At 45.1% G+C, this 11,709-nt stretch overlaps 1 protein-coding gene across 1 annotated transcript; it reads left to right on the forward strand.

Moving 5' to 3' along the window:
- Positions 1–7,136: 7,136 nt before the first annotated feature.
- Positions 7,137–11,476, forward strand: LOC133113984 (claudin-4-like). The gene is made up of 3 exons (XM_061223165.1): positions 7,137–7,226; positions 10,217–10,348; positions 10,967–11,476. Exons 2-3 carry the CDS (start codon positions 10,217–10,219, stop codon positions 11,474–11,476), a joined length of 642 nt encoding a protein of 213 aa, XP_061079149.1. The 5' UTR covers positions 7,137–7,226.
- Positions 11,477–11,709: the final 233 nt, after the last annotated feature.

Genomic DNA, 11,709 nt, shown 5'->3' on the forward strand with positions numbered 1-11,709 from the left:
TGCAGACACGGACCAGAGAATAGGGTAAACTCCCCACGGGAGATTTTAAAAACAAGTCCACGCAAGGGTCAAACATTGGAGTAAGCAATCCGCGAAGGCTCGGCACAGTAGGGCAGGGCTGAGTCGTAGTCGAGAGCCGAGTGTGGGTCGAAACCCAGGAGAAACAATCAGTGAAGCGGAGTGCAGAAGGGTGATCCAGGAGAGGTGTCTGAAACCAGCTGAAGGTCGGGGTAGTACAGGGGTCGGCAACCCTGGTCCTGGAGAGCCTCAGGGTGTGCTGGCTTTCGTTGTTACTTGGCATTAATTGATCAATGAAAGCCGTTGATTGCACAGTTAACTCACCTCACCTGGTTTCTTGGGTCTGAATCGGTTGCTTATTTTAAGGTGGAGACGAAAGCCAGCACACCCTGCGGCTCTCCAGGACCAGGATCATGTAGTGCATGACACATGCACAATTCTCTTTTTTAATAATTTTTTTTCTACCAGGGAGATCAGTGATCAGAAGGGCAATGAAAAGACAGTGAAACTGTCTTTGCTAAGACTTTACTTGAACCCCTGGTCAAAAGTCTGACATAACACTGTCATACACATGACATAAAAGCTGTCACAAGATTGCATAACAGATGAAGTCAGTTGATGTCGAATGATATTAAACTCATACTTCTATCGATAAATGTTATCACAGATGTTGCTATCAGAAAATTTAGATGAAAGTATGAGTTTTATGTCATTAGACATCACCTGAAGTCATCTGTTACGCCATCTTGTGACAATTATGTCATGTGTTTGACAGTGTTATGTCAGCCTTATGAAGAGTGATTCAAGTAATGTGTTACCCACACTATAATATGTACAAACTAAAACAACAGGAATTTATTTATTTTGATACTTTGGGAAATAAAAGGACAGTGTGCAGTCTTACACCCTCCGCATTCCCAATACAAGCTTCATGTTGGGAGAGGATATTGTATTATACATGTTTCATTATAAGTTGGATTACGCAGTGAATGTTATTTGTAAGTTGTGTAATGCATTTGTACAAATAAGGTGTAAAGTAAAGTAGGTATAACATGTAAGGTTTATGTCACGTCTCCTTGTGAGTCTACACAAGGAGACTGTTACGGCAGGGAGGACAGAGGAACCAGAAGCAGACACAGGGGTGTGGAAAATGGCAAGTTTACTCACAGGTGATGGGGCAGACAGAGCGTAGTCACAAAACAAGCCAAGGTCAAAATCCAGGGGGTCAGTCCAAACAGGCAGAGGTACAGAAATCCACAAAACACAAAGAATAGTCCAGGGAAGCAGGCAGGGGTCAAAACAGGAAAACCAGATAAGCAGATAACCAATGGCAAGGACTCAAGGGCAAGGGCAAGGGCAAGGGCAAGGGCAAGGGCAAGGGCAAGGGCAAGGGCAAGGGCAAGGAAACAAGGAGGCTAGAACTTGGGGAAGGAATAAAGGGCTCGGGAACAGAAACAGGACAAGACGAACTAGCCACGTGCAACTGAAAAGGACAGGTATAAATACACAGGGAAATGAGACAAACTAGGCGGGGCATGGGAGTGAGGGTGGTCTAACAAATGAACATCAGGTGAAACGCATGAAAGGGTAATAGGACAATAACGAGGGGGAAAACGAAAACGCGGACTGGATTCACAAAGACATGTAAAACAAACGGCTCTGGACTAGAGAGTAGACAATGCATAGATTGAAGACGTAGTGATAGTTAAGAGACAGGTGCGAACACTTCGCTGAAACAAACGAGTAATAAGGGATAGCATAGGAAGGCGGAGTTATAGATCAGCGCAGAAATGCTAAGAGATGCGTTAGTGAGTTAGTAACGTGAATATTTCTAAACTACCCAATAAAAGTGATTGTTAGTTAGTTAGACAGACAGTAAGTGTATTAATCGGATTAGTACTGTACAAAACCTAGATTAGTAGTGGTTAGTAAGAATAGTGCTTTACAACATTTAACTATCAAGAAAAAGCAGGAAGTAAGAATCGCGAGTTTAGAAAAAATGTTGAACCCCGAAAACTACCGTAACCACCCGAATAGTGGGGCACGCAGACAGGGGAGTAACTCGACTGGAAAACATTCAGACGCAGACATAACAGGGGAGGACGAGTGCAAAGACTAATGAAAATAAACAGAACCAGACATGAAATATGAAAAATAATAAATTCCAAGAATAAATAATACTAAACAATGATACACTAACACACAGAACACAGGAACATAACAGAGACGTGGCATAAGTGCTACATACAGAGAAATATTAACCACACAGATAAGTTCCAGGTAGACCACCTGGCAGTATATGAATATGATCAATGGCTTGCAAAAATACCTCCTAATGGGCCCCTATGGCAACTCGTTCTTGACATTGCAAAACTATACAGATAAGTCTATTCCTACTCACACAATAGTCAGAACTGGAGGCTTATTCGGTAATAGGTGAGACAGGGATGTTGTGTTAAAGGGAATACCATGTTTAGCTGAACTGGTGAGTGTTGCGTGGGGGGCACCAGTTTATTGGCAAGAAAGCCTGCTATTTTTACTTCATCCTGAGTCTGCTATTGGTTCCTCTGTCCGCGACCCTGACAGTAGATTGTCCAGCAGGACAAAGAGCATACATAAAAATCCACACAGGAATGGGACAGACAACAATGTTCTGCAATGGCCATCTCCCACAAAAACCTGTGGTCTGACCTGAGGGGGGGTGTCCCAAGGATATCAATGATTCTGAAAAGTTCTGCATGGAGGAATGGTCAAACATCCATCCAAATGTGTTCTCTAACCTTATCACAAATAATTGGAAAATACTCGAGGCTGTCATCTTTGCACAAAGTATTAAACCAGGGGTGCCAATAATTGTGGAATCTATTTTTTGGGGAAATATTTTTTATTTGAAGAATGTAAGACTTTATTAATGATTCAATGCAATCAACCAACGTGCACTACTTTACATACATTGTTGGAAAATAAAGCTTGTCAATAACTATATTATAGCATATTAGCATATTAATCAATCATTCTGGAGCCCACTGTGTATTGCAAAAGATTACACAATGATAGGTGTGAATCCTGCTGCTGCTATCAGCAGTTACATTGTCAAGACAAGTGAGCATCTGTGGCAGCCATACATGCCCAACATCACCCCATCACCATGTTTCACAGATGAGGGGGGTGCTCTGGATCTTGAGCTGCGGCTGATGAGACGGGTGCATGGGGGGTTGGACCCAAAATGCACGACTCAGAAACAGGGGTGTAATAAAGTCCCGTCAGGGCTTTATTCAGGGAAAGTCCAGTGAGCATAGTCAAAAAACAAGCAATGTTCATACACGTAAAATCCATGCAAAAGGTCAGGTAGCCAGGAAAGCTGTCAGCGGGGCAGAAGTACAGGCGGACGGTAGGCAGGCTCAGGGTCGATGACGGCGCAAGAGTCAAGACCGAAGTCTGCTCCGCGGGGCAAAAGCACAAAGACAGCAGGCAAAATCGTGGTACAGGCAGGCAATGGTCAACAAAACAGAAGTCAATAATCTTTGGTCAATAAACAGGCTAGATCATAACGGGTAGACAATGGCTTGACAAACCTGTACAGCAATGCACTGACTAACAGGAGGCAACAATTTCGCAAAGACATGACATGGAACTGAGCTTATATGCAGGTGTAGACAGGTGTAGACAATTAGCTTGAGAGCAGCATGAGAATAGAAATCAGGTGTGGAGGATTGACAAGTTAACGAGGTAATTAGTAATCGTTAGTAATAAACCTATTCTGCCCTAGCGTTAGTAAATTAGTAAATGACATGCACAAGAAACGTAAGGTAACATGAACACATGGTTAGAATGTTAGTATTACCCAATCCTGATCTAAAGTTAGTAGATTAGTAAGAAGACAAGGGAAATTGAAACAATTAGGGTGTGAGTGACAGAAAGGGAGAGAGAGAAAGCAGGAATACAAGATTTGCAGAAAGACACAAAAAAGTGTATGCTAATCAATGAACAGTACAACATAACATGAAACATAAATTGTGACATAACAAGTTTGCAAAACTATGACAATAAACTATATTATGTGACATGACAAGACTAACATAATACATGACATGACAATAACATAACCAAGACAATAACTAAACATAAAACATGACATGACAAGCATGAAACGTGACAGCTGAAACACTTTGCTCTTGCCATCACTCCTATTCCAAGCCAATTTTGGTCCCAACTGTCCCCAAGACCTTTTCCCAGAACTCTGCAGGTTCTTTCTAGCAAACTGTAACCTCGTCATCCTGTTTTTGCGGCTAACTAGTGGTTTGCATCTTGCATTGTAGCCTCTGTTTGTGAAGTCTTCACCAGACAGGACTCACTGACAGATCCACACCTGCCTCCTGAACATTGTTTCAGTTGGACTGGTGTTTGGGGTTTTTCTTCTCTCAATGGCGAGAATTCTTCAGTCTTCGACTTTGGACGTCTCCCTTAATCAACCAGTCGCTTTGTATTTAGATAATTTATCTTTGTATTTAGATAATTTATTTTCATAATGGCTGATAAGTTTTAGGAGGAATCTCTGTACTCTCAATCTCTTCTCCTTACACCCCCCCTCCAGCCCCTTTCTCTGCCCATTGATGTTGCTACCATTACATGTAACCTACGCCTCTCCCTACACCTCTCTCCCTACGCCTCTCCCTACGCCTCTCTCCCTATGCCCCTCTCTCCTCTCTCTCTTACCTCACTTTGTCCTCTTGTCTCCAAACCAGCACGACCATCACCCCCTGCCCATGGCTGACGGAATCTCTCTGCTCGAGCAGAACCTTGCTGTGGGCTGAGAGGAAGTGGGGGAAATCCAGATCCTCTCATGACCGGGCTTCATATCACACCTTCCTGGCAACCCTTACCTCTGCTACCACATCAGCTAAAACCTCATTCTTTAAGTTTAACATCTGCATTTGTGTCTAACAGCTCTAAACTCTTCACTACCTCCTCCACTGTAACCAACTGTCTTCTTGACCCGATACCATCAGCTGTTCTCCAGTCTATATCCGGTGAGCTCCTTGCTTATCTGTCCTCCATTATTAATAGTTCCATTTAATCACATGGCTTCTCATATCATGGTTATACTGATGATACTGAACATCCCCTTCCTCTGTTACACAGGTCAATGAGAAAATATCTGCGTGTCTGGCCAACATCGCATCATGGATGGCCAGGTATCACCTGAAGCTCAACCTCGAGAACACTGAGCTGCTCTTTATCCCTCAAAGAACCTCTCTACTACAAGAACTTTCAGTCACTGTTAAGTGGAAAGTTGACTCTTCAGGTGTTAAAGTTGTATCTATGTGATCACTCTAGGACTTGGAACTGCACTTTCCTCCAGGTCTTCAACGCACTTGTCCCTGGTTCTGATTTGCACTTTATTGTCAGTCGTTTTGGATAAGAGCATCTGCTAAATGACTCTAAAGTAATGTAATGTAATGAGTGAATGGCTCTCGCATGCCCCGACCGCAGAGCTTCTCTTCTCTAGCTCCCCAGTGGTAAAACGACCTCCCCATTGCTATAAGAACTGCTCACTCACTGCTCATTTTCTACCACAGTCTGAAGACTCACCTCTTCACACTGTACCGTGACTCCTCTGCGGGAGTCCGCTAATCTATTGTCACTTATCTTCAACAGACTCAGACTTTAGCCTTTAGTGTTGTATTTTGTTCTTTAATCTAGGACTGTTGAATTTGTATTTGTCTTGATACTTGATTCCTGGCCTTATTACTTACAGACCTGGCCTATCAACTATGTGAATTGTACTTTATCTGACCTGTTCTGTAGTTTGTGCGGTGACCTTGGTATGCACTTTTTTGTATGTCGCTTTGGATAAAATAATTTATCATAAAATCATATAATATGCCTCACAGCAAGGAGGTCCTGGGTTCGAGGCCGGGGCCTCTCTGTGCGGAGTTTGCATGTTCTCCCCGTGTCTGCGTGGGTTTCCTCGGGGTACTCCGGTTTCCTCCCACAGTCCAAAGACATGCAGGTTAGGCTGATTGGAGAGTCTAAATTGCCCATAAGTGTGTGTGTGTGTGTGTGTGTGAGTGAATGAATGGTGTGTGTGCGCCCTGCGATGGACTGGCGACCTGTCCAGGGTGTATTCCTGCCTTTCGCCCAATGTATGCTGCGATAGGCTCCAGCCCCCCTGCGACCCTGTTCAGGATAAGCGGGTTCAGATAATGGATGGATGTCACAAAGTTCTTAGTCATAAAAATTTACCTCAGCACTCATTTCTCCAAACGATTTTTTAGCCCTCCATACAAAGCTGTTGGCACATATCTGATTTCATCACATACGTGTGCCTGTGTCTGTGTTAGTAAATATTTTGGTTTCTATCCACAGTTTTCTCTTTCCCAACTCCAATTCCATTATTTCCCAATGCCTCCATCTTTCTCATGCTGTTACTCAACTCTCTCATTTTTTCTACCCCTCTTAGTCTCTCTCTGTATGTCTCTCTCTCTCTCTGTTTCTCTCGCTCTCCCTCCAGAGGGATTCCATCCGTCATCTCAGTTTTGAAATGTCTTGTTCCTACCACAGCCTTTCCATTTGTCATATTCAGACTTTTGGGGGGCGGAGGGACATCAATGTCTGTGGGTTTCATGACATAGAGGTGGAATACGACATGACATAGAGGTGGAAAAGAAACAATGTGATTAAAGGATGATTATATATTGTCGATCCACTATCAGAAACTGGGAATATAGATGTCATGGAACTGTGCCTGTTTCTCTGCTATTTTAGGTCAGCGTTGAACCTTTGTCCACACAAAAAACTTTGCAGCTCATTCCCCCAGTCCAGATCCACGTGGCATGATTTTGAATCAATACCTACATGTCGGTGTTATAATACAGACTGTATGTTTATCATGTATATGTCTACATTTAATTTGAGGTACTGTGCCGGAATTTCAATGAAACCTGATCCTGCTGTTAAGCTCCCGGTAACTCGAGGTCGGGGTGGGATCAGACCAAACCACAGCCTTCAGCTCCTTCTCATACCTATGCACTGCCCCACCCAACTGCCCTCATCCCCTACAAAACCCCCTCACTATGGTCGAGCGCACAGACAGCTGTCAAACACGCACTGCGGACGCAATATCACAGCAGGAGACAGAGAAAACAGACGGAAGAAAACAGTCTTCACTTCACTCTCTGGGTCAATATTACAGAAAATATTCAAAGGTATGTAAATTCTATCCTTTTTTTTATAAGGTATTGAATATATATGGCACATTCTACACTCCTGGAAATAAAGGTACGAAAAGTCCCTAAAAAGGTACAAATGCTTGTCGCTGTGGTGGTACCCTATAGGTACATAAAATCATACCCCTTGCCAGAAATATATAATTAATTTGTACCTTCTTTGCTTGGAAAACATACTCATTTGTACCTGAATAGAACCTTACTGTACTTTAAGGGTACATTTCTGATATTTGATCCTTGAAGGACAATGATGTACCTCCACTGTTTCTTTATTTCTGAAAGTGTAGCATATGAACAGGCAGAGCCATTATAGGCTGAACTACAGTCATGGTTGTTTTTCCTTTTTTCATGCCTTACTCCATCTATCTCTTTCTCTCCCTCCTCTATCTCTTTCTCTCCCTCCCTCCTCTCTATCTCTCATCATGATGCTTTTCAGGTTTGATGATCACTCTTTCTGATAAGTCAATAGATTTTGAGACTGTTCACAAGAACATGCTTTTCAAATTCTCAAGACACTTAGGCCTGGTTCCCTCTGCACACGGCTAATCGGCTGTGTGGATATCACAGAGCAGGGCTGTACCTCTGCACACGGCTAATTTCCCAGAGTGGCAGTACCTGGAGTGGCAGCACCCTGTGAGAGTGAGCGTGGCTCGTAGGGGGATGGAATGAACAGGATTACGAGGGTCTGGGCGTGGAGACCGAGAGGCGCTGTGTCGGAGGAGATGCCCGGACACGCCCGCGTCTCAGGCCGCGGTTTTCAGCGAGACTTTGTTTTTCAGACGTAACTGTGAGCCACACGCTCTGGCGCAATGAGTCAGTCTCAGAGGGTTGTGCAGGTGAGACACAGAGGTGTCCGTTTCTCTTCAGTGGTTGAATTAATTTGTGGACTAATCCCTTGTGGAGAATGAGTGAACATGGTGAAAACACTTTGTGTGTTCCGACATAGCCTACCTTTTTATAATGGCCACTGCTGAAATGATCCAGTGCGCTTTACCACTATGAAAGCACACAGAAGATGCTGCTGCAGAGGGAGCTGGCTTGTACCTCCGTGGCTGTCGATTCAGTTCCCAGGTGGAGGCACTGCCATTGTAGCCTAAGGTGGTTAACCTGAATTTCTTCAGTAAGTATCCAGCTGTAGCCTATGGATTGCATGTAAAATGCAAGCTGCTCTAGAAAAATGACTAAAATGTAAAATGTAATATAAATAATCAAAATAAAGGTAAAAGAGGAACAGCAATACAGTTCAAATAAATAGACTACATTGGCATTAGGTCATGAAAAGCTTCTAAAATATAAATATAACCATTTCTCTAAAATCAAATCAAAGTCAAATGAAAATGTATTTGTATAGCACAATTTACAATCTAATATCTTCAACACAAGAATACACTTTTTATACCTGAAAACTCGGCCTATATATTTGAGTTAGAAACACACAAACATGCACACACTCATATGGACAAACACAAACGTGCACACACCCTTGTGAAATCCTTGCCAAGAAGTGGACTTAACCATAGAACAAGCTCAGGCATATTTTAGGTGTCCAAAAGTGTGACCATAGAGCATGACTCACCTCTGCCTTGTGGTGCAGTGTTAGTGAACAGCTGTGTAATGGGAGCAACGCTAACCATTCCCTCAGTTTCAGGATGGGTACAGGCTAAGAGCTAAGAGCTTTCTCTGTTTCAGGATGGGTACAGGCTAAGAGCTAAGAGCTTTCTCTGTTTCAGGATGGGTACAGGCTAAGAGCTAAGAGCTGACGGCTCTGTGTTTCAGGATGGGTACAGGCTAAGAGCTAACGGCTCTCTGTTTCAGGATGGGTACAGGCTAAGAGCTAAGAGCTAACGGCTCTCTCTGTTTCAGGATGGGAGCAGGTTATGAGCTAACGGCTCTCTCTATTTCACGATGGGTACAGGCAAAGAGCTAACGGCTCTCTCTGTTTCGGGATGGGAGCAGGCTAAGAGCTAAGAGCTAACGGCTCTCTGTGTTTCAGGATGGGTACCGGCTAAGAGGTAACAGCTCTCTGTTTCAGGATGGGAGCAGGCTAAGAGCTAATGGCTCTCTCTGTTTCACAATGGGTACAGGCTAAGAGCTAACGGCTCTCTCTGTTTCACGATGGGTACAGGCTAAGAGCTAACAGCTCTCTCCGTTTCAGGATGGGTACAGGCTAAGAGCTAATGGCTCTCTGTTTCAGGATGGGAGCAGGCTAAGAGCTAATGGCTCTCTCTGTTTCACAATGGGTACAGGCTAAGAGCTAACGGCTCTCTCTGTTTCACGATGGGTACAGGCTAAGAGCTAACAGCTCTCTCTGTTTCAGGATGGGTACAGGCTAAGAGCTAATGGCTCTCTGTTTCAGGATGGGAGCAGGCTAAGAGCTAACAGCTCTCTCTGTTTCACGATGGGTACAGGCTAAGAGCTAACGGCTCTCTCTGTTTCACGATGGGTACAGGCTAAGAGCTAACGGCTCTCTCTGTTTCACGATGGGTACAGGCTAAGAGCTAACAGCTCTCTCTGTTTCAGGATGGGTACAGGCTAAGAGCTAATGGCTCTCTGTTTCAGGATGGGAGCAGGCTAAGAGCTAACAGCTCTCTCTGTTTCACGATGGGTACAGGCTAAGAGCTAACGGCTCTCTCTGTTTCACGATGGGTACAGGCTAAGAGCTAACGGCTCTCTCTGTTTCACGATGGGTACAGGCTAAGAGCTAACGGCTCTCTCTGTTTCACGATGGGTACAGGCTAAGAGCTAATGGCTCTCTTTGTTTCACGATGGGTACAGGCTAAGAGCTAACGGCTCTCTCTGTTTCACGATGGGTACAGGCTAAGAGCTAACGGCTCTCTCTGTTTCACGATGGGTACAGGCTAAGAGCTAACAGCTCTCTCTGTTTCAGGATGGGTACAGGCTAAGAGCTAACGGCTCTCTCTGTTTCGGGATGGGTGCAGGCTAAGAGCGAACGGCTCTCTGTGTTTCAGATGGGGGTTGCCGGTGTGCAGATGGTGTGTGTGTTCCTCGGCATTCTGGGCCTGGTGGCTGGCATCGTGTGTTGCGCTGTCCCCAAATGGAAGGAGTCGTCCTTCTCGGGACAGAACATCGTCACTGCGCAGGTAAACAGGCACGTCTGAGAAGATTTCAGCGGATGGGGTTCCGCCACTTCCTTTCTGGTTTGAACCGTAGACTGTAGAAACATAGGAACCAAGTGCCTGTTCTGTTATCCACTGACTATCCATGGGCTCGTGAAAAGTGTTTTGAAGCTCGGGAAGTCAAGCTTACCGGCGCCGCCATGTTGTACATTTTGGTCCATATTTTTATTTTACAGGCCGTTAATTACTTACTGCGTAAATACCAGGTACTTATTAAGTAACTATTTTGATTTCAGAGGTAAGTACTATGGCTTACATAGTACTTACATATAGTACATACTGACTTTATTTCATAGTACTTACCCCTGAAATCAAAATACTTACCTAATAATTATAAGTAGCTGCTTCACTAGTCTACAGGCTGCACATTTATGATTATGAATTCTGAATTTCATGGCAAATTCATATTGCATTACCACAAAAACAATGGAGAAATAGTTTTTGCCCCCAAAAATGAATTCACTCTGAATTGAACCTGTCTTTCCCTTCTGTTCTGAAAGTGCTTTATTTTCACTGTGGTCTGAACCTGTCTCCCCCTCGTGTTGTGAAAGTGGTTTATTGGACTGAAAGTTCTCCCCCTAGGTGACGCAGGACGGGCTCTGGATGTCGTGTGTGGTGCAGAGCACCGGCCAGCAGCAGTGCAAGTCGTACGACTCGCTCCTCATCCTGTCGGCCGACCTGCAGGCAGCGCGCGCCATGACCATCATCAGCTGCCTGCTGTCCTGCCTGTCTGTGCTGCTGCTGCTGGCCGGCGCGCGCTTCACCACCTGCATGCGCAACGAGGCGGCCAAGCCCCGGGCCACGCTGGCGGCCGGGGTGGGTCTGATCCTGGCCGGGGTGCTGCTGCTCATCCCTGTCTCCTGGTCTGCCCACAACGTCATCCGCGCCTTCCGCAACCCGCTCAACCCGCAGAAGAAGGAGCTGGGCGCCTGCATCTTCGTGGGCTGGGCCGGCAGCCTGCTGCTGCTGCTGGCGGGGGGGCTGTTGTGCTGCTTCAGCCGGCCGGGGGCCGGGGGGGGCTCCCCAAATGGCAACGCCAAGTACTACAGCAACGGAGCCTCCGCCCCAGCCCCTGCCAAGGACTACGTGTGAGGGGCTGTCTAGCTAATTGCAGGAAATGGGATGCTGTAGAGTCTTTGTTATGACTGGGGTTGTGTTGAGATTTTTTGTGGATTTGGGTTGTCTTTTAATTGTGTTCCGTGACCTGAGGGGGGGTGGGGGGTGTTTTAAGGGGGAAAAAAGAACCTTTCGCTAATTTCTGTTGAATAAAAACCATTTGATCCTAAAAAAAGGAAAAAAAACTACGTGTGAGGCCCGGGGCTTTT

This window comes from Conger conger, chromosome 16 (genome assembly GCF_963514075.1).
Source record: "Conger conger chromosome 16, fConCon1.1, whole genome shotgun sequence".
Classification (NCBI taxonomy): domain Eukaryota; kingdom Metazoa; phylum Chordata; class Actinopteri; order Anguilliformes; family Congridae; genus Conger; species Conger conger.

Excerpts from the sequence above, each read along its gene's own strand:
- LOC133113984 (XM_061223165.1), top strand. The coding sequence starts at position 10,217 with ATGGGGGTTGCCGGTGTGCAGATGGTGTGTGTGTTCCTCGGCATTCTG. Across the intron at positions 10,349-10,966 it reads AGAACATCGTCACTGCGCAG|GTGACGCAGGACGGGCTCTG; the intron begins GTAAACAGGCAC and ends TTCTCCCCCTAG.